The following is a 25,850-nucleotide window of genomic DNA, read 5'->3' on the forward strand; positions in this document are numbered from 1 at the left end:
TGTCATGGTCCTGTTTTTGGACCATATGCTCTCGCAGCCCTCTGACGGATTCGATGCAGCTGATTGGCGCATACCATTGTGCCACAATCCCTGTCCCGCGGCTACACAATCACCTTTGTGCTTACCAAAGCGCCGTCATCTACGTCAGCGCTCTAAAACACACTATAAGAAAAACACACGTAATTTAGAGAGAGGCAAAGATTGCATTTTATGAAAAAGTGAAGCTTTTAGTATGTAAAAACTGCAGTTTAGATGTTCTGATTTTTTAATATTTTTTTTTCTTATTTTTAAAACTAACTCCAAAAGCCAATAGATGTGGCAATGTTTAGGGTCAGCCCATAAGTAGGCTTTGGTTTTAGCTTTTGTCAGAAACTTTTGCATTTTTTAAAATTTGAAAAGTGTTGCATACTTTCAGGCATATAATTAGAGAGATTTTGGGTAATACTCAAGTTTATTTAAAAATCGTAGGTGTTTTATGACTATGATATAAGTAAGGTCTGATTCGTTACAGTGTCCTTGCAGCCGACTGCCTTCGTGTGTGACTGACAAATATTAAAACCTTTCACTTTACTCTCTCCCAACTCTCTTTCTCCGTTTCTCCCGCCGCCCACCTCAGGGAGTCGCTGTTTGTCAACAGTCCCGGAATTGGACCGTCGGCGGGTGCGGGCGTCGGCGTTGCTGTCGGCATTGGTATTGCTGTTGCTCCCGGCGGCGGTGTTGCGACGCTAATGAGACAAAAGTCCAGCTCCTCCTCGCTGGGCGGGAACAGTGGCGCCGGAGTCGGGGTCGGGGTGGGGGCCATGATGATGGCGCCCCCGCCGCCGCGCTTCTTCTCCACCTTCGGCTACGAGCCGTCGGGATCGCCGGCGGTGGCAACGCTGACACGGCGCAGCATGCACCACCAGCAGCAGCAGCAGCACCACCAGCTGCCGCGCCAGGAGTCCATGGAGATGGAGGAGCGACACAGCGGCCGCTCGCACTACGGCGGCCTGCTGGTGGCCTCTACGGTCAAGCAGCCGCAGGAGATCTGTCACCATCATCACCAGCACCAGCAACATGCGCAGCAGCAGCAACATGCTCAGCAGCAGCAACTTGCACAGCAGCAGCAACTTGCACAGCAGCAGCATGCACAGCAGCAACAGCAACAGCAGCGACTGCACCACGCTCATCCCCATCCACATCCGCCGAGCATTGCCGCCCGCCTGCCCGCGATGAAGGGACACGGAGCCATGGGACAGACAACGATCCTGCCCGGCAGCAACAAGCAGCAGCAGCAGCAGAAGAACGAGGAGTCCAAAGTGTTTATCGACATACGGAATTCAGCACCAGACGTGATTATCATGACGTCCCATTGACATTTAAGGATGGCCCGCCAATCAGCAACAACAACGGTGCAGAGCAGGAGCAACAGCAGGAGCAGCAGCAACACCAGCAACAGCAGCAACACCAGCATCAGCAGCATCAGCAGCAACAGCAACAGCGGCGGAAAGAGGATGCGTTGCAGCAACTGGACATCGGCCAGCATATTAACCGCAGCCGCAGCGTCGCTGATGACACAACAAGGACACGAAGGAGGCGCGTTGCAATCAGCCAGGGGGCCAGGGGGTGGTGCTTTCTTTCGCCCGCCCATTTCGCCACTCGCAACACGCCACTCCCCCCACCGCCGCCCACATCCGGTTTGCATTCCGTTGCACTCGTTTCGCGCTTTCCTTCCCCGCTTTTAAAGAGAGGTGAACGCGGTCTTTAAATTGCTGCAGTCAAAAGTTTTCGTAATGAAGACACCGAACTTGTTCTGTTACCATTGTTTTTAAGAAGTTCTTTAACTGACTTTTAAGTATATTTTTGCCACTTGGTGAAGCCAATTAAGGAGCTTGCTTTGGAGCGAAGGACGAGGCACTGTCAACATATGAATGCATATGATACAACTGCGATTAACTTCTTAATATTATTTTGACACCAATCTGTTTTCAACTTACCATTTGATTAAAACTTCCTTAAATTAAGTGAAAGCTGAGAATATAATTTAAATGGATTTAACAAGAAGCCCTATTTGAAAATGTTTAATTTTTTAGCAATATTCATAATTTACAAATAATTTGTTAAGGTCAAAAAATATATTATTTAATTCAGCGCAGCTGTATATTGTGTGAACCTGTAAAATCCTTTGTAAAAGTACTTCTCTAAAAGTTTTCTCAAGAAACTTGTTCGACTTGTGAAAGTCACAAAGGCGTCTTTAGACATTAAATTATATATAATTTTACCAAACTCCCACACTAAGTATGCCGCCCAAAGCGGTCTTAAAAACCGTGCAAAGCCAATCGAAGGGCCTTTAAGACGACGTAAACCCACTAATAGCTCGGCAGCAATTGGGCTGACTGGGCGAGACAAATGGAAGATGTGTCGGCCCGTTGGCTCGGCCAGCCCCTTTGCAATAGCCAGTGGGGGATACTGCGGACCGGAGTGGGGTCTTCTGAGGCCCGGAGAGCTGTTCCAGTTGTTGCCGCCGACGGACCGCAATTGCCGGCGACATTTGCCGGACATTCTACGGCTGCGACAGCGGCATTTTCTGCTCGAAAACAATGCGAACGCAGGACACAGATACGGATGCGGATGTGGATGCGGATGCGGATTCCGATGCGGATACAAGACCGGGGTGTGGGAGTGGGCCGGCAGACACTAAGCAGACCGCTGACAACGTGGCGTATGAGCAACATGTCCCAGAACATTGTTATCGGACTCCAGTGCACCTTCCCCAGGCCCCAGCATACCATCACCCACCTTCCAGCTTCTCCTTTCCCTCACGTGGTTGCCGCTCGGAAAAATGCTCGACAGGAACTTCTTCATTTACATGCATTGCGGACGTGGCCCATTTCACGACGATGTCGCGACCAGAGTCCATCCATCACGGGCACGTGCTCGGAGCTCCGTTTCGGTCCTGGTTTCGGGTTATGGGCTTCAGCTTGGGTTGGGTTCGGGCCTCGAGCTCTGGCTTTGGCTCCGTTTCTGCGGTTCCCGACAAGCAATTTACGGAAAATAGTTTTTTAAGTGATTTCGGAGTGGTCCTCTCCGCTAGTTTTATGGAATTCATTTCTGGTCCCTATTTGGAAAGCCAGGACCAGTCCTCCCTTTTTAACCCATTAATTACAAGTGGGTGCAAATGCACACAACGACTGTGAGGCGGTTTAAAATCTTTGCAGGTGCTGTTCTTAAGTCAACTAATATACTGATAACAAGTTCAGTAAATAGTTTGTACCCAAAAATATTTATTTTTAGCTCATAGAAAAGCTCTAAGGAAAATTGAAAAGAAAATCTTGAGCAGAGCTCTCTCCAAACTACTGCTGATTCCCGAACAACTTGTAATGGGTTAACGAAGGACCTGGGCAATCTTTTTAGTTCATCTGCCATCTAAATCCCTTTCAATTAGATAAATTAGCTGGCCACAGATTTCTCCGCACCTGTGAAAAGTTTCCCCACTCAACGACGGACGGATCCGGGATCCGGGCTCCGGAGTCGTCGGTCCGCCAGTCCGCAATTAGCGTGGTCACCGTAATGCGGTTGGTTTTGGGTTTTCGGTTTACGGCTTTCGGCTGGCCGGGATCATCCCGGCGGTTTGAGTGGTCTGAGTGGTTCCGATGGTGTAAATATTGTCGCAGCTGGCCAAAAAACGGGGGGTGGCTCCTGAAAAATAAAGATGACAATGACAATGAGCGAGCGAGGGTGTGGGAAATCCATTTGATTGATTGAATTTAAAGAGCAGCGACAGCCACGCGGGAAAACGGGGAAAATTACACGACCGATGTCTGATAATGGTAATGGCGATGGTGGCGATGGTGGCGATGATGATGATGATGATGGTGCAGTGCTGCAGCTTTTCCGCTCTGGGGAAAGCTCAAATCATTAGAGTGATTAAAGGTCGAGCTGACATGACAAGAGTTCCTTTGACTTGACTCGGACCCTCATCATCTTGAGCTCTGGAATCAGTCATGGAAGACTCTGGAGCTCTAAAATCTGTCAAAATGAGCTTAGCCAATTGTATGTACATTTTTTGTTGAGCGAAATTCGCACTTCTATTTCTATTTAGCCCTCTTGCAAAAATCAGTTCACACTTATATTATACAGGATATATTTGACAGTCCTTTGACCTGACTAGGAAATAACCCTCATCATCCTGAGCTCTAAGCCCTGCCAAGGATACAGCTTTCCGCTCCAAAAAAATTATGAAAAGATTAAGCAAACGTAAAGCTAATAAAATGAACTTAACCGATTGTAAATGTTTAGTAAGAATAGCTCAATAAATTTGTATCTTTCCTCTCCGTTTTCGACTAATTTTTCACTTCTAAGCTAATTCGATTTTTTAAAACCGTTTGAGCTCTAAGATCTGTTCAAAAAACCTAGAAAGTCCCCAAAAAAATGTTGCAAAAAATAAACACAAGCTCAAATGAATTTATCAAATTTTAGAATTATTTTTAGGAACAATAATTTGTTAATGCTAAAAAAGTTTTGTTATGGAGCAGGGAATACACTGTTTCAATTATAGGCCAATTCTCACTTCCCCTACCACATATTTTTCTAAAATACTTATTGAAAGCCAAGAAAATATCTTGCCGTTCCGTTTGTACATAAATCTAAGCAAATGTAAGCTTTTTAGGCTTAAATCTTAACTACGTTTAATTGTTAAATGAATTTTGTATTTGTTTTGTTTTAACCCCGAGAACCGTAGGACACTTTTTCTAGCTAAATTTAAGATGACATTTAGCGATTTTACTAAAAAAAGCATCTAGAAACTATACTAAAGTATGAAAAACTAAAAGCAAAAAAATAAATTGAAAACAATGTGTACTATAAGTCAGCTATGCCTAGGATTAAGTAAATGTACGATAATTTTTTTTTATGAAAACATATACATAAATACTTAAAGTATCGAAATGAACTACAGAGAAACCCAGCAAAAAATATTTAAAACCTTGTCTTTTTTTCAAAATGACTGCAAGCATTGTAATTGTAAATTGTCGAGCGACAGAAAAAATTGTATACACATACGAGCATTAAATAAATACTTGAAAAAATGCTTCAAATGTATGGATTCAAATGGATATGGCGAAAGATAAGCGAGTAGAATTGTGTGTGAGGATTTGCGAGTATCTGAATGTGTATAAAATAAGCCCAAAAGCGATCGAATAAAAATTCATTTTGTGCAAATGTGAGCAAAGCTGTTGTCGTCTTAATTCCCGGGGGGCACTCCAATCGCTCCAATCTCCGCCCGAAAATATGCCATTAGCCGGCGAGATCGGCCCGAAAGTAGGCGGCACTCAAGCGCGGATAAACACGGAAGCGCACGGCGTCGAAGGCAATCGGATGACCCAATTAGCGGGGGCACACAATCCCACCCACATTCGCATTCGTATTCGCATTCATTCGGACCGCACCGGACCGCCCGGAGGCGTCACAGTCACGGCAAAAACGAATCGCATAATTATGCGGAGCATCGTGGAAGAGCGCGGTTGGGCTGGGCCCTTTGAAAGGTAGGTTCCGTGCCAACAAAGGTCATCGACACAGGTTAGGAGTTTTAGTACTGCACCCCCTAGACTGTGATTAGAAATACCTTCTGTTTTCAGATAGCTGTTGGGTTTCATTAATTTATAAAAGAAAAAAGTAGTGTGTCCTATTCATAATAATTTTGATAATAGCAAAATAGTAATACTTTGTTTTTATTTCACTTTTAATTGCTTTAAATTTTTAATGAGCTGCTCAGTATAATTTATATTATACGCACAAGATGATTTTGTTTTATAGAAAAGCAAGTGTCTTCCAGTACTTAAATAGCCGTCTTACCACAAGTTTAATATTTAGAAAATCGAATAAAGCAGTGTTTTAAACATCCAACACCACTTAAAAAAGAATAGCGCAAGAGTTAAAAGAAATGGAAATACACAGTTTTATTGGCTGTTAAGCAGCTTGAAGATTGATCTTAAATATTAATAATTTGTGCTATACATTTATTATCTTTTCTGTATGATATGGGGCAAATATGGGGTACCATTCGAAAATATTTCTTCCATTTATAGGCCAATTCACACTTTGGATAATCTCATTTGTATTTATTTTGTGCATATTATCTTGCAAGCTAATTAAACGAAATTTGAGAAAAAGCTCACAATTAGTTGATTTTCTAATAAAAAAAACTCGAATTTGATCTTATCGATTTAGAATTGTATGACGGCCTTTATTTTGGGAAGAATCCAGAAATTATCTCTGGCATCGACGAGTCCATAACGTTCTTAGTCACTCGTACCTGCTGGATAGCCCGCCGAGTATCTGTATCTGAAACTCGCAGTGCGAAATGCTAATTGTCGCGCGCATCACTATTGTGTTCCATAGATTTATGCACTCGGCCGATGCTGCGGCTGATTTGTGGTCAGCCGTGTGAATGGCCAGCTCATCGTCGGAGTCCCAGCCATATAAAAGTGAACCCCGCCGGAGGGGACAGTAGTCGACCCCCAAAATGCCATCGAGTCAGTACCACCTGGTGCAGCTGCACTTGCTGCTCTGCGCCCTGCTCCTGGTCGCTGGCCAGAGGAGCCCGGTGCGGGTTCCGCCCCAGGATCTGCAGCTGCCCAACTTCGGGGGCGAGAGCTTCGAGAGATTCGGCGGCAGATCGGCTGCGGACTCGGTATCGGCCTCGAGTAGTGGCAGCAGCGAGAGCCAGGAGACCAGCGACGAGATGCGGGAGCAGCTGAAGCAGCTCCTGGGCGACCAGCTCTCCACCGCCTTCGCCCCCTTGGCCACCACGCCCTTCACCCAGCGACGACCGGCCATTGCGGCACCCGCCTCGGAGGCAGCAGCTCGCTCCCAGTTCTCCTCCGATGCGGATCCGGATCAGGATGAGGGGGCAAATGAAGAGGAGTCCCCGGAGGAGGACGGCAATGAGGGGGCGGAGGAGGAGGAGGGGGAGGAGGCCACTCCCCAGCCCCAGCCACTGCCTCCGCCACTTCCGCAGCCTGCCGGAGAAGAGGAGGACACCACTGGTGGCCAGGTGGAGGAGGTGGCGGAGGTCGAGGACTATAACGCCTGGCGGGACAACTTCTATGACCTAAACGAAGATGGCAGCTACGTTTTTGGGTAAGTTTGCGAAGCAAATCCTTTAACTTTGACTATTAGAAACACTAAAATGCTAAATAGGCTTGGGAGTTAAAGCCCTCTTCTCATAATAAGCAAATAAAGGCTTCAATTTAGCAATACTTTCAAGTAACTTTAAAATAAAAGAGACCATAAGTTGAAAACATTTCCTCATAAGTACATCATTTAGTCCAAAACTAGTTAAGACATTATTAGAAAAAAGCCTTTAAACATACATAGTTCTATATATTTTCATAACAAAATAGTCTTCTATTCCCATCTCAAATTTAAAACCATACAAATTGTATTTCTTTCCTGGATATCTATCTGCTAAATTCTATTTATCAATTTCATTCCTTGCCCAGTTACTCCATTCCCCACGGCGTTCGCCGCTGGGAGAGGGGCTTCTATTCGAAGGAGCAGCATGGGCAGGTGGTCGAGGGCTTCTACGTCCAGCCCCGCCACGACTTCCAGGAGCTGAGGTTCGAGCTGCGATGCTACAGAGCCGACTCCAATGGGTATCAGCCACTGCCAGGTAAGGGGTTCTCGGATTAATTATAAATAAGCACAAATCTATCGGGATGCTTTTCAGTGGAGTTCCTGAGGACGCCGCCCACTGTGAGGCGCGACGAGGTTCCCCGGGTTAATTGCTTCCGCAATGGCTAAGTCAGGGATAACTGAAAATCATACGTTGGGTGGTAGTAACACTCATAAAAATTTAGCCCTAAAAGTGTTTGTAAAATACATTTTAAAAGCTAACATGATTGTGTTATGATTATGCTGACATTCTTTTTTTGTGCACGTGTGTAAATATATTTGACTCAAAGAGCTTTGGTAAACGTACCAATTTTGTTTTATTACAAATAAGAACAGAGAGGTCACGGGGAATGTAAATATGCACATTTTTACCAACAAAACATTAATAGTACAAGTACTTCAACCGCAATTTACCGACATTCAAGCATCTGAAAGATAGAAAACAGCTCAAGGCATAAACAAGAAAATATTAAGCCATATGCTGCTAAATGGCATAAAATTTATTTGTTCGAAATTAGGACCGTCCGACTGTATTTCGCCGTACTTTACGGCCGAATTCCTTCGAGCACATCCCGGGAATAAAAACAGGAAGCCGAGGACCATAAAGAACTTGAGCGCATAAGAAGCATAACAATCGCTTAACCGAATTCTCGGGGCTTACCCGTACAGTCATCACTTCCTTGTTTGCCTTGGCGCTACTTTTTGTTTTATTCGGCTTACTCGCTTTATTTTTGCCACTGTTTCAGCTTCCTTCGTTTCTCGGTTTCAAGTTTAATTCAAATGGCATTTCAAAATACTTTTTATTTGTTTTTATTGTCTTTTATTTTCGCCCGGGTCCTCCGTACTCTTTTTCTCTTTATTACACGTAGAGAAAAATATTAAGGAACAGAAAAATCAGTTTCAGATATTCCAAAAAATTATTTACCCAACTCTGTTATGTTCTGTTACATATATATATAATTAAGCAACATGTGCGTTAGCATAATGGAAAAGGTTGGTAGTATTTTTGACTTGGAATGTATCACATGTCCTATCGTATCATAAAAAATGTGATTTCAAGTCATAAGATAGTTTTTGCTCAATCTTTTGAATGCAACCCCATCGATGTTTCTGAACTTTCGCTCTGTGCACACGTCCCACCATGGGGCAAACGAGATTTGTAGCTATGTATGAGCTCGGCGTGGCTTTTGCGGCGTCCCTGACGCGGAGCGGTATTCCCACAGTTTTCAATTTTTGGCGATTTGTTGCGGCACTTAACGGTTGTTTGTTAGCTGTCATTGTTGTTGCTGATGAAGCGCCTTTTGTCTCAACTTCCCGCCATACCTCTTGTTCTTTCTCCAGCGTTCTGCACACCGGTACAGGGCAACTTCCCCGAGTGAACGCTCAAAATCATAATCAAACTCGTAAAAAAAATCGCACAATTTTAAGTCACTGAGTATAGCTATTATTCTACAATGTTGTTCAGCACAACAAAAAAATATATGAATAAATCAAATCAGAAATTTCAAAATTTTCTTAAAAATTCCTATAATGATCACTTATAATTCCATAGCGATAGAAACTATCTAACTCCCACTTTTTGGTTGATTTTAATGCAGTGCAAATTGAAATTTATTTTATTAGTTAAAACCCTTCAAGCATACCAAAAATCGTTTCAAGCACTATGCTATTTTAAAAGTTATAAAATATTAAGTTTCAGTGCCAGGCACTGTCAGTGGTTTTAATACCAGCCGCTAGGGGCGCTCGCGTCATTGGTGGTGAAACAAAGTAATGGGTATCTGGTAGTCGATGCACTCGGCTGCAGTGGCTCCTCTCTCCTTTTTCAAATGGTTGTCAAGGGAAATTGTTCTGTAAAACAGACTTATCCGAAAATAATGCTGGGGCTTATAAACATACATTTACAATATGAATTTGATTGTAGTTCTTTCAGTTGGAGGCTTGCCTGTAAGTACATCTTGTGGTTGTTGTTTTTCGCTACTATCCCAAGACGGACGCGCAAATTCTGCGCAAATTGTTTGGGCCAACTCGCCAAAAGGGGTTGCCCGCATCCACGTCCACATCTACATCCTCATCCAGCACATTCCCACCCGAGTCCAGGACCACATCCGCGGGTCCCCAAAGTTTGCTCGACTCTGGCTTAAATACGAATTTGCCTAAATCAACAGACGGCGAGAACAGAACATTTTGTGTGTCTTCTTTGCATCTGAAAAGTAAAAAGTAACAAGATTTCATTGTGGCTCATATTGTCTCGTCTATTTGCATATCTTGCGCGTGGCTTTATAGCGCTATATACGGGCGTAAATAGATATATACCGACCTCTGCCTTATGTAGTCAAGCCAAACGAGGGGCGGCAAAGAAGCCAAAAAACAGGTTCATTTGGCTCACGTTTTGAACTTTTGGCGATTGATCGTGATTTTTATGGCGGTCTCCGTGTCTGTTTGCTGTCATTTGCATGAGTCAAGCCAGGGCAAAGAGAATTTCTAAATAATATATGCTTTTAAGTTTGCTCTTAAGAGTTGCTTTTCGTAAATAACGACTTCGACTTGCAACGATTTATAATTAATCTCATCACAAACTTGTTTGGGCCAGCATATCAGTCTAATAATTATGAAAAAATGTATGTTGAAAAGTCATGGCAACCATAAATCGTTTGATTTGATGCTTATTTTTAAGTCAAAGAAACTGTTGATAAAAACTCAAAACAGCATCGTATGCTCCCAAAAGTCGCCAACAAAGTCCATAAAAACTGAAATGCATACAACTAATTTCGAATACCAATGCCACACGCTTTCCCACTGACCTAGGAAAATGCTGTTTTGGTCAACTGAAAATCATGAAGTAATCAACCTAAGGGGAAACTTTGCCGGCGAAACTTTTGCAGATACAAAGATACTCACAATCAGATACACAGATACATGGGCCTGAGCCGCAAACTTGGCTATAATTGAGCAATTTACACCACAACAAGATGGGGGCAGTGGGTGTTTTGGGTGGATTTTTCGGGGTTCTCCGGGCGCTGGAAGGTCAGTTCGCAAGACGACTCGGGGAAAGTTTTCCCGGGAGCATCAAACAGTGCTGGAATGTGATAAAAATGCCGAGATTATGTAACCGAAATACTTTTAAATCGAAATCGAGCAATATAAATTCATGGCTTAGACACTTGAAAATGCCAACGATGGGTGGGACACTTGGCCCATGGCTATGCGGGGCTTTATTTGGGTGCTCGGTGGTTTTCCCATTGGGAAATGGGAAATGAAATACTGTGAGCACACGCCGAAGGAGAGGGCGGCAGACAAAGGGACTGCGACGCAGCGACGGAGCTGAGTTTGCCGTTTTTGGTTTGGCTCTAAACAATATTTTATACTTATATGGCTGGAGATATTTATTAGTTTGTTGTGCGCATCGGTCCCCTTGAAGCCCGGTTCCAGCTGCACATTCGAACTCCTTTTTACGACGCCTGCGGCATTTACATGCGAAGTATCTTAAGTCGCTGCCATTAAAAGCCAACCGAGTGCGATAAGATCGGCGACCGTTAGTCGGCACCTTAATGCCGCGGTAGTGTGGGATGTCAAAAGTGAATAAAAAGCGGGGAAAGTGGGGGAACTGTTCCGAATAAATGCTTACAAATATTAATTACGCACGCGGTTTGACGGACTCTCGGGAATTCAATCTGCCAAATTGACTGTTAACCCTGCGCTGGCCTCCGACACTCGAAAAAAAGTCGAATTAATCCAATAAAAGATTTGCAGCGATCGATCAAAGCTTTGTATTGGCGGAATCAAAGGAATTGATCACAAATTGTGCAGTGATTTATCAACAGATTCGCTAAATTAATTTATCAATTAAAAGTGATCTTTCTGCTGATCAATCATTAGGGAGACATTAATCATTAAAGGGAACGAAATGTTATGTTAGTAATATTTATAACAACGATTTGTTTTTATTTGTAAACAATAAAACTTGTATTATATCCGATTTGTGATATTTAAAATTAAAATAAATCGGGGAGACTCTTCTTTATTATAATAAAACGGATAAAATAAAATAATAAAGACTTTTTTCAGAAAACGTTCACTGTTATAAATGAAAGTATTTAAGAAATATTTACCAATCTAGTCGTTTTATTCCTAATAAATGTATTAAAATATTCACAGGCATATAGCCAAATATTCAGCCACTACATATGTCAAAATTTAGCAAAATAAAACTATCATCGCTCCAATTAAACAATTAGGGAGCCGCTGTCAAATCAAAGTCATCACAAACAAAAGCCGAGAAAAACATAAATATTTAACCCAGGGGCCGTGATGAAAGCCAGCTGAGCTCCGGCGACTGCAGACTGGCATTTATCACACACTCGGCCACAAGGGTTAAGCAATTAGGGGCAGATGGGGACGCCTACGCTGGGCGACCAAATCGATGACCAACTCACTGGGGCGAAAAACCAGCTGGGGGACGCACAGGGCCCGAAAGATGGGCCAAGTCGATAGCAATGTGGGACGATGACGCGCCTGGTCAATGAACCATGTCGATGGACTCGGTTTGGGACTGGGACTGGGATCGGGATGAGTCGCCCTGCATCTGGGGCTGACACACTTCGGCCGGCCGGCGCAACAAACAAATAATCAAACAAACAAACGGAGTAAACAGGCCGAGAAGAGTCCCGGCGCAGGTCCAAGGATCCGACGGCCGAAAACGCTGTCAAAATCACAAAAGCCGCCGTGACGCCTCACAAATCCCGACAAAAGAAGCGTTCTCAGGGGGTGAAGTCGGGGTGTCAGTGCTGTCTGCGTCCCGGGGGAATACAGTTGCCTTTATAGGGTTAACCACAGAGCACAATGGCTGAACAAATGCTGGAGCAATTATCATGAATGAATTTTCTGCGCCGCCTTTGTTGTGGGCATTATTTAAGGCAATGCTTTTGGCAAATTTAGCTACAAAAGGGGTTTGGACCTTGAGTTTAAGCTTGGGTCTTTATCTTGAATATTTAATATTTTAATATTATAATTTTGTATGCTTGCATTTTGGCCCTAATAAAATGGTTCTACCTATACATTAATGCCTTCCAATTGGTTTTATTGCCTTATATTAATAAAATAGTTTTAGTTTCGTCCCCAATAAAAGGGTCCCACCTGAGTATTATAGCTCTGCTTAGTTGCTTAAATAAAAATATTAATTTTTTTAATGGTGAATCGATTGAAAAAATTTTTTATATGTATTTTATAATTAATATAATCTCAATAACTTATTTTAAAATCTAAAATTAATAAAATAAATAAAATTCGTAAAAAGGAAAACTCTGGTAATTAGTATTTATTAAAATGTTTGAAATTTGAATAAACTTCTAATATTCAGTGTTTATGTGAAATTTTTTTTTTAACGATATCCAGTAACGTGTATGCCAAATATTATTTTAGTTAGTTAGTTTGGGATCGCCCAAAATCGGATATTAAAAACATTTATACAAAAACGACCTCCTTGAAGTTTAATAAAGGCATGAATGTATCTGAGAACATGAAAAGTATCTGAAAACCCGCCAGATTTAATGGCCAGGTCTGGCAGCTCTGAGTCTGCGGCAAAGTCTGATAAGGAAGGGAAATGGAGAAGTGGGGGAGTTGCGGCCGAAAGCAATGCCAAATCATTGGCATTGACGTTTGAGCCAGGGAGGGGTTTATTATACTTCAGAGCCAGCCTGTTGCCGGTCTTTCTTCATTTGCCACCTTCTTGTTCCTGCTTCTCGGATGGACATTTTTCATCTTTAGTGCCGAAAGGCTTCACTCGAGTGGGCTGCGTCTTTTTCGGCGGTTTCGGGTGTATAAAAGGCCACGGCTCGCCCCAATGCCACACAATCAATTATTGAATTCTGAGCGAAACATGTTCCATTCGAGAGGGTTCTATGCCGGATGGAAAGAGCGACTCCTGTTCGCCTGCCTGGCGGTCCTGCTGCTCCTGAATCCCGTCGACGCTCGACGGACCCGCCGGCCGAGACGCACCACCACGCCAAGGAGCACCACCAGCAGGACCACCGCGAGCCCGGATCGCCACCAGCACCTGCACCACTGGCCACCACTAGTGGCACCTCCGGCACAGCCCCAGCCACATCCCCAAGTGGTTGTGGTGCAAAAACCCAGTCACACAGAGAGCAGTCCCCGGCTGATTGACAGCTTCGACCAGCGATCAGTCGATGGGCAGTACGAGTTCAGGTAAGGATACCCTTAGAATAAGCAAAACAAATTTGGAGAACTTTTGTTGGGATGGGTCAAAGGCAGACCGGAGATTGAAACCGATTTTAAGTATATTATGATAAATTTATTTTTATTTTTATTTATTTTGATCTTGTCAAAGAAGAAACCTTAAGATACTGATGTGCGTTAAGATTCCTTAATTAATTCATAACAACCTTAAATAAATTTGTTTTAAATTTTGAGATTGAAGATTAAAGCTAAAGCAAAAAAAGAAGCAAAGCAATTTGGTTGTCAATTTTTGATGGCCACTATTTAAATACCTTTTGTGCCAAAGGAAAAAATATTGTATGAACTACCTTAACTCAGTTATTGGTTGGTTGGCTTTAAGCCTTTCATTAAATGTTAAAAATGTAGTCATGAGAGCTAGTCCTTAAACATAATATCTCTATTATTCCTGTTATAAGCCTGACCTCATAAGTGCTTGTCCCCCAGATACCAGCTGGACAACGGAAACACTCGCTACGAACGCGCCTACTGGCTGCCCGTTGGCAAGGAGCTCGTGCTGGTCAAGAAGGGTTACTACTCGGTGCCCCTGCCCAACGACAAGTTCTCGACCGTATTCTATACGGCCGACCATCGTGGCTACCATGTGGACATGCGTGAGTTCCGCTGGGTCGCTCCAGACCCTGTCCACCCCTCCAGGCCGCTAATGAATTTATCCAACACGCAGAGACATTATCCGGAGAGCAGCCGCTGTTACCGCGGAGCCTCGCAGTGCCCGAGATGCAGAGGAACACGGGACCCGATACGGGAATGGGAACCGGAACCGAGATGGGCACGGGTGCGGGGACTAAGCGAAATTCAATAAGCGACCCGGAGCGTAACGAGCTGGATATGGACGTGGCTGAGGATGTGGCCGCAAGTGGAGCTGGCACCGAGCTGGTCCCTAATGTAAGTGTCACGTGGGGCTCAAGAGCCCCCGCTAAGTACACAGGGAAAACCCCTTAATAAGGTGCTAGGATTAAGTAATATGTTCCTTAATACGAAAGTAATCTTTGAATTTCCTTTCCCCTAATACCAATAGAAGAAACTACAGTGCATTTATATAAATGCTTTTAAATATCATAATACCTTGAATTTAATATGCTACATTCGCACCTATTCCAAAATTGTTCCACACCAGTGTGCACAGCAGCTTAGCTTGCGAATCAAACCTTATTGAATTAGAGATCGTATAATTCCAAGCCCTAATTCCATTTTCTACTGTGCACTTCCCCCTCGCTGCAGGCTGTAAACCAAGTCGAAACCGAAACCGAACCATCAACTTTGGCCAACGACATTTTGGCAACTGAAGCACCAGCCGACAGCCACGACGACGATGATGACGACGATGTTGATGATGATGAAGGCGCCTCAAACTGAAAGCCCGAACATTAGGGGACATTTCGGCACATAGAGGACGCAGATTGGGGCTGGCAGGGCAGTGGGACGGGGCACACACTTGGCTGGCTCGCAGCTCGCTCTACTTGCTGCAAATCAAATTGAAAACAATTGTTGCAGTCACCAGTCCGACACAGTTGAGTTGGCCAGTAGTCACTGCATTCCGGCGAGGAGGAGCAGCGGGAGAAGTCAACTCGACTCCACTTAGCTCCGTCTTCATCTTCGTCTTCATCTTGCAGTTCATGGCGAGTGTGTCTCAATTGCTCGCTTGACATCTCCTTCGGGCCCCTTCTCCGTCTTCTGTGTGCATCTCTACATATGATAGGTTTTTTTTTGCAATATTCAATAAATGTAATATACGTAAGCTACAAACTTCAAGGGGCTTTTATCACCTCTTTTGGTAATGAGGTAGACGCTCATTGGGGACTTTTTGTTATGGTTATAGCTTAGCTCTGACTTCCCTATATGGTATAAAATTCAATTCAATTTTTTGGCAACAATCTATGAAAATTTTAAGCAAAGTCCAAAAGGGTCAAAAACGGTCGTCCATAATGTTCACTTGGGTACTTTTGGCTTAATTTTAAAAATATAATCAAAACTTAAAGAATTGACCTTGCTATGTTATACCTTTTTCGAAGTGCATTTTATTCATTTGTTGAAGCCATCAAAAAGTGTACACAAATATTCAAGCCCAAAAGGGTCAAGAAGTGTCTAAGAACGTTTATGGAAAGTTCCAAAAGGTCGTTTATAAGGTTTTGAAGGATGGATTTTTAAACGATTTAATACAGTTTAGGGTACCTTCGTCTTAATTTTAAAAATATATTAAAAACTTAAAGAATTGACCTTGCTATGTTATACCTTTTTCGATGTGCATTTTATTCATTTGTTAAGTTATCAAAAGGCGTATACAAATATTCTAAGCTTCGACCCATTACATTTTACTTTAAAGAATTTTCGAAACACATTCTAAGCTGAAAATGAAATTACATCGTGTTCAGACACCAAAACGAGGTCCATTGAAGCCATTCCAAATAGTTTAGAGGTGTCATAGCCATTTTCAATGGGTGTAAGGACCAGAGACCGAGGCACCGTGTGTGTGATGGCCAAAAGATGAGACATTATGAGGCGGCTGACAAAAACACATTCGAGCCTCAATTTGCCAGCTGCCGACTGTCCTTTGTGGGGCAGGGCCTTTGGTGCGCTGCCTTTGCCGTTGCCTCGTTGCCGGTCTCAATTTAAATGGTTTCTGGAAAAACGCCCCAAATTGGGCGGTCGCATTGGTGAAAAGGCAATGCCAGGAGATTTGTCGGCGGCAAATCGGTGAGCATTCATAAAACTTCCCCACCCATGCCTTCCACGGCCCGACTGCATGTTCCTGTAAGACTCGACTGCTTACCCTCGCTTTCTCCGCAGCACACCCACAGCCAGGTGCACATATGCTCGTAAAATGCAGAGAGCACTGGGAAAAATATTTTGTAAAATATATACAAAATGCAGAGCCTTAAAATGGTAATAAATATATTTTATAGGTTTTTTTTGCGAAAATAGGTAAATTTAAGAGATATGTTGGAAAAATTCTGTAGCTTTGGACACATTTTGTTTTTATTTGACTTTAAGGACAAAGTGTTAGTGAAAGCTTTACATTTTGACATTAATATGGCAATGAAAAAATGTGTTTTCTTCTAAAATATTTAAAACAATCATCTTTTAAGAGTGAGAAATAATTGCATTTTGAATGATGTTAAAGTAGATTGGGACCCATATCATTTTAGGATGTTAATGATAATGATTGTACTTAAAAAAAATGGAATACAATTAGTGTGTGGAAAGCAATAGTAGATTTAGTTAGATTCCTACTATTTTGCTTCAAGTGTAGTCACCAGAAATCTTTAAAATAAATTATATATTCAAACATAATGCTTGTATAAATATAACAAAAGTTCCCATCAAAGGTTAGTGATATGATTTGGACATCTTGTAATACGCCCTTAAAATATTTAAATTCCACAAAGGGATTTTAGTTTCCTAAAAATATATAGTTTCTGCGAGTGTCGAGCGAGTTCTGTGGCAGGATAACTGCAGCTATTCATTTCGCTACTAATCCAATGCGGGCCAGGGATTCGGGTTGGTCCTTTTAGCCGCTCCTTTAGCCCCGTCCCTGTCCCCCCGCACCCGCCCCAGCCCCCGGCCCTCTCCCTGTCCTTGGCCCGTTTTGTATTTACGATTCAGCCATGCCCACGTAATGAATGGCAGGACCTTCTGCTCCTCGGGCGTGTGAATGAATTGAGTGTGCAAATGGCTGAATGAATGAATGAACGAACCAATGCGACTGCGAATGCGAATGCGGGCGGGATATGTTTTTGTGGCCTGATTGGAGGCGGATCGATGGCCGCGGTGGCGTGAGTCACGCCGCCATCTCTGGCGGGAGGCACAGCCTTGGCTGCAGTCCCCCATTTCGCCCAGTTCCTTTCTTAATTTTATGTGCGTCGCCTGCATCAAAGTTTACACATTTACCGCACTCACGTGAAGCTCCATAAAAGCAGCGGCGTTGCGAATGAAGATTGAATGGACTTTGCACTGGATTCGCAGCTCATCCCGCCCAGAACTTTCCGAACACCAAAACACATTAGCATTTCACGGAGGGGATCGCACAATATGATGGATTACGCACCCCTAAAAATATGTTTCACAATTTCAATGGGGATACTCAGAAGGCACAGGGAAAAACTAAGGCATAAACTATTAATTTTTTAATATACCAATGTTAAAATCATTTCATAGTGAATTAAGAAATTTAAAATATAGCTATTTATTATTAAGTCTTACTTTATAAGGATTATATACATTTTATTTATAGCTCCGTAATAATTATACAATTTTATTTCACCTCCTTTTTTTTATGTGCACCTTCAATACGATTGGCCCACTTGTGGCTATTTATGAGGTGCCATGGGTTATCGATGACCCTTGTCCCGGATTACGTATGTAAATATCCACACGGACCCTTAACCCTTAACCCCATCATTTGCCCATTTGCCAAAATTAATTTATCTTCATGAGCACTCGCCAGACAACGGAAAAATGAGAAACAAAACGCATCCGAGTCCTCCAGGGACCTGACCCAAGTCCAAACCGGGCTCGGCCGCCGTATTGTAAATAAATAAATAGGAAAATAAATAAATAAATTGAGTAATGGCCATAATTGACGTGTCGCATGAAAAATTCAAAGCGCCGACACACACAAATTGAATGGGAATGAGTATCCGAGTGCCAGCCATTGAACTTCAGCCCCGAGTACGTCGAATCGGACCGGGCCAAGTCCGAGAGCCAGGCCAAAATGAAGCTAAGTCAGCCCAGAAACTGCGTGTGTGAGTGACTGCGGCATTTTCCAGATTTATATCGGGGTTATCAAACCTCGAAGCACAACGAGAGCACACACAAAAAATGCCAAAAAAAATCAAACGAAGTTTGGCTCTAAAAAGCAGCTAAGATATTTGTTCGTTTTTGGTAAGCCGGGCACATACCATCGCCCAGACGGCCGAAAGGGGCGGGGCCCCATTGGATAATATCTGGGGTTGCCCTGCAAGCATTCTACACAGTAACATTCTCAGACAGTGGGTTTCAAGTCCACATAAATATATTTAGTTTTTTCGTTTTATTGCAGGGAATACTTTAAAGACATTTTTTAAATTTAAATAGGAATTACTTTCTCTGCTAAAAAATTAATAAGCTGTAAATATAATAATAAACTATATCTTTAAAGTGCTTAAAATTACCAATCAGCAAAGTGATATAGATATATTCCATTCTAAGCACCATTCGTAACGTATTCAGAAAATCAGTTCCTTAATTAATTTAAGCTTTTACTCTATTTTTCCACTTACTCTATTTTTATGGCTTCATAACCATAACTTATACTTATCATATCACATTTATTTCTCCCTCTGCACCTATACCACTGAAGCCGCTGCCCACTAATGTATTTATATTTATGCACACGGCTAGGTACATATTTCGCATTTCAGTTTATCAAAAACAATACTCCGTCTAATCTTGAGATTAATAATGCGGCTCTGCGTAAATTTCAATTTTGACCACAGACACACATGCCGGCCGCAAAATGTAGATTTAATGGGGACCTCAGCTGCAACTTCGACCACGGTCAGCAAAGTCCGGCGGAAAGTCCAGGAAGTGGGTTTAGGGGGGAGAAAGGGCCCGCAAACGGGGTCGGAGGCCGCCCCTTTTTATGGTTAGAATTTTATTGACTCGGATTAGTCGAGAGTCCGTATTTCGCATCCGCAAGATACACATTAGAGAGATGGAGCGACCTGCTGCACGATTGCAGCGTTTCGACCAGGTTTTCTGCCATATTTTCGGTAATTGAGAATTGTGAATTTCGGCCGGGCTTAGGCGCTTAATAAATTTATGCAAACCGAGATAGAGAGATACAAATGTATCTGCCGGGGATCTGCAGAAATTCGCTCTATGCACAGTGAGAAATGAGTGCCAGCCATCAGTAGAGTGTGATTTTTAATTTGCAAAGCAAACCTTAAAAAAATATGTTAATAGTTATCATTTTTTATGTAATCAATATTGCAATTTATATCTAAAATCTAAAAAAAATATCTAATATGTGTAAATAAAATTTGAAAAGGAATATAAAAAGTACTTAAAAATAAACACCTTGCAGGCTGTAGTAACTTTAACTACCGTTGCGTTTAAAGCTTGCTTCCTGTCATTAAATCCTTGACCAAGGACTGAAATTCTTTTATTTGTTCAAGATCTAGATGGCAGATTTCGTTCTTGTGTATCTCGGGCAACTTTCGTTGCTAGCAAGCCCCTTCCCCGCCCCTGCTCCCGGTATTTGTTTATCATTGCTTTTTTGCACAGGCACTCAGCTTGCGGATTTTATAATTTATGCAAGACACCAAACAAACTCAGCTTAAGTCTTACAAATTGTTTTGAGATGCTCGGCATATCATATAAAAAAAGTACAGGCCAGAAGGAAAAGCAGCAGAAATCTGTATCTGAGTTTTGAAGAGCGCCGCACCGCAAAAAAGAAAAAAGGGGGAGAGGGCGGGACGTGATTTGATGGGAATTATTCCATTGCTGGCAACAGGCAGCAGACTCGAAGCCGCAAAAAAGTGGGCAAAGTGCTCCAGACCAAAGGTAGCTATTCCCGAGGAGCTGGCGGGGCGGGGGAGCTGGCGTGGGAGTGGGAGGGCCCGGGTCCACAACAAGGTGTATCTCGGAGATGTCATGTCACGTAGCAGGCAGCGCTACATGGACCATTCATACAAATTTTGTTTTATAAGCCACTTTTATACGTTATTTGTGTGTAACTTTGTCCGACTCAGACGGCTGCCTCTGCCCCGCATGTTTATCTGTAGCTGTATCTCTGCCGGGCTTACTTTTTTGGGCCATTTCATTGCCGCCGCTGTAGGTTCACTTGCGAGCAATTGCCAGCACCACGCACAGTGGTTGAGGGCTGGACATTTGCTAATCAAATTCTAGAAGGTGTAACTAACCACAGGAAGTTTCAGAAGTTTTTCAGTCACTTCTTACACTTACCAAACTTTGGCACTTCGGTTCTCTCATTTGTCATATCAACTTATCATTTCTGCTGATTAAAGTATCTACTAGACTTATGAAAACATAGCCTAAACAAAAAAATGAAAAAAGTAGCAACACTTATTTACTAAAAATAAATGATGACATTATTATTAGAAGAAAATTATATACATTTTTTATTCCAAATAGAAGTACAAACCATATGAATTAGGGGACACCGAAAACTTTAACTATTTCATGATTCAAGGAAGTAAGTTACAAATTAACATAAAAATATTATTATGACCTATTCAAGCTTTTTTTATTACGGAAAGTAATTACTATTTTTGTAACACAAAAACATAACATTAATAAAATCGTTGTTTTATTCTTAAGACATTTTCTGATATGGAAGTATCTTACTTATTCTAAAAACTTATATGTTTAATCATATCATATTAATCAAATAAAATCTTAAGGCATATAACTTAACTTACACTTAGGGTGATTCAATTTATATAAAATTATATTGATCTAATTATATATTATTTTATTTTTATTCCTAACTTTTTATTAACCCCACTGTGCCGTCGATCCGCTGTGTGCTGAAAGCTGCAGCACGTCGTCAACAGAATGTCGAGGGTCCCACTCTGACACCTACAAAGTAAGACAAACCGAGGCACCTCCTGCTGCTCCTTGGCCATTGATGTTGCTGCTGTGCCAGCGATGCTGCTGCTGGGCCTGCGATGTTGCTGGGGGAAACTGCAACCCGCCCAAAAATAACCAACGCACGGTAATGACAAACAGCGTTGTTGTCTCAACCATTTAGCATCACGGGCAGCCACACTCGAAAAAGCCTGCTCAATGTGTCCTTCTCGATTTAACATTTAAATTGAAAAGATTCAAGTATGCATTTAGTTTCAAAAATTTTAGAAAGAATGCAATTTTGTTCAGGTATATAAAATCCAAACTATTATTTTTTGTATTACTTGATTGTTTTTTCCAGTGCAGCGGCACCACTACCAGGAATCGCTTCCTGTCACGACTGCACAGCGGCAGCATCTTCCTTCCTCTGCTGTTGATTCTTTTCGGACGCTGGCTTTGTCATCGACAGACAAAACAAATGACCTTGCTGATGAGGCACCTCAACTACACCCCCTTGGAGCCACTGATCTTTTGCTCCTACACTAGGCAAAAAAGTTCGAAAATGCATTGGCCCCTTTCTAGCACACTACAAATATATTTCAGCACTGGCAAAAATTTGTTTTGCCAAGAGAAATATGTTAGGGCAGTGTATAGCCCTCTTTTAAATTAATAATAAATTGAGAAGTTAATTTTAATTTTAACTCTTTCAAATCAAAACAAGTTTTCTACCGAATAAAAGACGATCTGCAACTGGATTGCGAGACTTTTGGAACATAATTTCCAACGTTTAATTCATATTTGCAGCTTATGAAAATATATTTTACAATTTATACCCTTATTGAAATAATTGAAATGTAAAATATTTTTCTTTTTATTGGGTATCTAAAATATATTATGTTCGTATGATATCAGGTTAGAACTGCTTGAGATTTTCTCCGCGACGTATCAGCTTTATTAAAATAACAAACGATCTGCAAACTATCAAAACAAAAGTTGCCAGGTAAAGTCAGAGGTGAGTTTGTTCAATTAAGCACTTAATCATTTCTGCCTGTGTGCCGACGGGCGCAACAAGTTTGGCAAACATTTTTGCACTTTGTATTTTAATTTCTGGGCCTGAGCGACGTCTTTTGTTCGCCGGGCCAGAATGTGAAATGAATGCTTTGTCACAGCCAGAGATAAAATACGTTTATAAATAAATCAGCCTGCGCCAGGATGAAGGAAGTGCTGGTGTTGCTGCTGTGCTGATGTCGCTGTTGCCACTTTGGCGAGTTTAGCGCGCCTTTTTGGCCCCGACTGGCTGACTGACAGGGCGACAAACAGACAATCTGACAAAATGACACACTGACTAACTGACAGAGTGACTGCCAGGCTGCCTGGCTGCGTGACTGACTTAGCCAGCGAGTGAGCGCCTGTGACTGCGCCTGTCACTGTCCTGTCACGGCGACTTGGCCATAAATCTGCGCTGCCTGCCACCAAAAATGCGAAACAATGCGGCTGAAAATTAAATAAATTCATAAGCGCTATCTGCCGAAGAGATGGCCTCCTTCAGTGCATTGGGGTGACCTTTGAGGTGTGGGGAAATTAATTAAATGGCGATAAGTCCGTGCCGACGTATTGACAGCTGCCCCGGGCAGCACTATGCGATAAGTTGTGCTGTCCCTGAGTCCCTGGGTCCCCGGCTCAATTGCACATCATTAACTTTGGCCGAGTGACCAAGTGGCTCCCCAGGTTGCCCCTCGGCGCCCCTGGCATCCAGCTGGCCCCGGCTCCGGGAGGCGAGATCCCAGGCCTGTGTTCGCTAAATCGCTGCACATTAAATGCAATTAAGAAATGATTGAAATCATAAATTAGCCCTAATTGGCCACAGGACGCTTGCCTCGTTCCGAGCCGCGCTCCTGGCCCCTTTCCGCCCCTGGTGTTGCATCTTCCCCGCTCGGAAAGTGACAGGCGGCACGTACTGGCCAAATTGTGGGGTGCAGGAGCTGTTGTATTTTTAGCCCAGCACCGTGGATCAAACGGCGCAAAGCCACATTCCACTATAAGCCAATGGGAGCTGAATTTACAGAGGGTTATCCTATCATCATGCCCTAATATAAGGGTTTATAAATATGCTTTCATTATTAACAACTTTAACTATTAAATGATTTTCGCTCAGCTTGCCTAATAATGATATAATTTACACTGCCCATTGATAGCGAACAAGCGTTCTCAACAGCAACATTAAAGGCACATGAAGCGATTCCCTGGCCATCCATCAATTGGCAGCAAATCGATTATGCCTGCTGTATCAGCTTGCAACTGTGATTGCCTAGCCCCGGTTAACCCCTCCTTCCGCCTCGCTTAACCCCCAGCTCCCTGGCCCCCTTAACCCATTGTGCGCAATTTGACGGCCGTGCGAACAGCGCCAAAAGCAAACACACAAAGAGGCGCAACCGAATTGCCCAGTTAGCAACCTGTCCAGCCCCCGGCCCGCCCCTTTAACCCACTGAGCACCGGCACACCGATAAGCGTGTGTGTAAGTAGATGAAATTAAGACTTTTTTCTTATGATTAAGCGTCGAGAATTTTTGACGGCGATGGCTCAGAGAGCAGTGCATGCACTGAGGGAAATGCTTGTGTTTTGATAGAACACACAAATATTTGATAGGATTTACAAGGAGCTTTAGGGTCAATTTGCTGATAAAAATAGAATTGTTTGTTAGAAGCATAGAAAAGAACCGTATACATTTGGCCCCTTGGAAGACCCATACATTCAGATACCCCCTTTCTAGCTGTGTACCCGGCTCTCGGTCACCCTTTCGGATATCCCGCTCAGGCTGAAGATCTCCGCTGCCGCGGTCGCAGTCGACTGCTCTGCCCGCGCCGCTGCCTTCTCGGTGGCGACTATAAAAAGCCAAAGTTACACAGTTTCCGAATTAAACTGTTAACAAAACAACGCGCGACAGCACACAGGCCAAGTCCGACACACAAGACCCCAGCGCCCCACACACCCCACCCCCAAGTCGCACATCCGGTGAAAAATGGCCACTTCCGGTCTGATCCTGCTCTCCGTCTTCCTCCTGAGCGCCACCCTCACTTCCGCCCAGCAGATCAGGGAACAGGAGAAGCAAAAGGAGGAGATGTCGGAGCGGGGCGCGCGATTACTGGATCGGTTCGATAACCGATACCCCGACGGGAGCTACGAGTATCGGTTCGAGCTGGACGACGGAACGGCGCGGTACGAGCGCGGATACTTCGCCAGGATCAACAACGTGAAGACCCTCATGGTCGTGGGCTACTACGCGTACCGGATGACCGACGGGCGCTACATCACCGTGTTTTACAACGCCGATCAGTTTGGCTATCGGCAGAATCAGTGTAAGTACGATTGGCAACGATAGGTAACGATTGTCAATCGATATGTTAGGTGTCTGTTAAGTACTATCAATTTGATATTTAAGTCATTGATATAAATAGTATTTTGAAGTATTTCTTTGTGTGTAGAGCCAAAACTTTTAAATAAATATATTTTTTTAAAAGAACAATATGTATATTTTCCGCTATTTTAAAACTTTAAGATCAACAATATTTCTAAAACTATTTTCAAAAGATACCATTGCCATAAGCAAACTATTTTTTTAGAAAGAAAATTTTAAGATTTAGAAATTATATGTAAGAAATAATTAAAAAGATTTTATTAATTTTAAAATCCATCAATTGTACACCATTTTATTTAAATTTTGATCAATAGCAGCTATTGATATCTCATATCAATTTAATATTTATAACATACGTTAACTTCCCTGGTTATATTAACCACTGCTAAAATGATTGATGATAACGAGCTACCCGTTAACGAAACTCCTTGAGCAAAATTAATAGGGCACGTACACCCACCGATTATGCCCAGCCTCAGGCCAGAGATTGTCCCGCACTCGGAGCTGGTTTACATTAAATTGTGCTATTTGTTCCGCCCACAGCGATCACGCCACAAGAGTATCCCGACCTGCCGCGCTCCATCGAGGTGCCCATGGCCAGCGAGTCGTCCGGCTCCGGCTCCGACGCCGACTCCGTTTCCGACTCCCGATCCCGGCTGGAGTCCCTGGGAAACCCCTCCGCAACGACCACGACGACAACGCCCCGGGGGGCGGGGACGAGTCGCAGGGGCCGCTACTGAGACCCCGTAATTGCACACCATCCTCATTATTATTATGGCTCCTCCATCGTTTTTTTTTGTGCCCCGACTACTCGTATTATATTATTATGAATTTTATTTTTTTTCACTTTTTGTGTTCAATGAAATGGAATTAAAAAAGAATAAAAATTTATTAAGGCAAAGCAGCGAAAATTATGAATTTATTATTGAAGATGGTTCGAGTTGTTTGTAGCTGTTTTGCG

The 25,850-nt window shown here is 42.9% G+C and overlaps 5 protein-coding genes across 7 annotated transcripts in view; 4 read left to right on the plus strand and 1 right to left on the minus strand.

The window, feature by feature from the left end:
- The window catches only part of LOC108033150 (uncharacterized), an 88,017-nt gene extending 82,818 nt beyond the window's left edge, over positions 1-5,199 (plus strand). For all 3 annotated transcript variants that reach the window (XM_044093317.2, XM_050888657.1, XM_050888659.1), the window contains one exon: positions 617-5,199. In XM_044093317.2, coding sequence (XP_043949252.1) covers positions 617-1,355 — 739 coding nt within the window. In that variant the 3' untranslated portion in view covers positions 1,356-5,199. The remainder of the gene's footprint in view (positions 1-616) is intronic.
- Positions 5,200-6,502: 1,303 nt separating this feature from the next.
- Positions 6,503-7,912, plus strand: LOC108032950 (uncharacterized). Its single transcript, XM_017107021.2, has 3 exons — positions 6,503-7,119; positions 7,482-7,651; positions 7,709-7,912. The coding sequence occupies exons 1-3, from the start codon at positions 6,503-6,505 to the stop codon at positions 7,780-7,782; spliced, it is 861 nt and encodes a 286-aa protein (XP_016962510.1). The 3' UTR covers positions 7,783-7,912.
- Positions 7,913-8,708: 796 nt separating this feature from the next.
- On the minus strand, positions 8,709-8,931 carry LOC108032951 (uncharacterized). The gene is given in 2 exon segments (XM_017107022.1): positions 8,709-8,792; positions 8,794-8,931. Coding segments are annotated over 2 exon segments (222 nt in total).
- Positions 8,932-13,515: 4,584 nt separating this feature from the next.
- LOC108032952 (uncharacterized) lies at positions 13,516-15,651 on the plus strand. Its single transcript, XM_017107023.2, has 4 exons — positions 13,516-13,857; positions 14,332-14,498; positions 14,570-14,790; positions 15,127-15,651. The coding sequence occupies exons 1-4, from the start codon at positions 13,529-13,531 to the stop codon at positions 15,259-15,261; spliced, it is 852 nt and encodes a 283-aa protein (XP_016962512.1). The 5' UTR covers positions 13,516-13,528; the 3' UTR covers positions 15,262-15,651.
- Positions 15,652-24,405: 8,754 nt separating this feature from the next.
- Positions 24,406-25,793, plus strand: LOC108033047 (uncharacterized). Its single transcript, XM_017107173.2, has 2 exons — positions 24,406-24,830; positions 25,433-25,793. The coding sequence occupies exons 1-2, from the start codon at positions 24,494-24,496 to the stop codon at positions 25,627-25,629; spliced, it is 534 nt and encodes a 177-aa protein (XP_016962662.1). The 5' UTR covers positions 24,406-24,493; the 3' UTR covers positions 25,630-25,793.
- The last annotated feature ends 57 nt before the right edge of the window (positions 25,794-25,850 follow it).

Source organism: Drosophila biarmipes, chromosome X (genome assembly GCF_025231255.1).
Source record: "Drosophila biarmipes strain raj3 chromosome X, RU_DBia_V1.1, whole genome shotgun sequence".
In the NCBI taxonomy this organism is placed as follows: Eukaryota; Metazoa; Arthropoda; class Insecta; order Diptera; family Drosophilidae; genus Drosophila; species Drosophila biarmipes.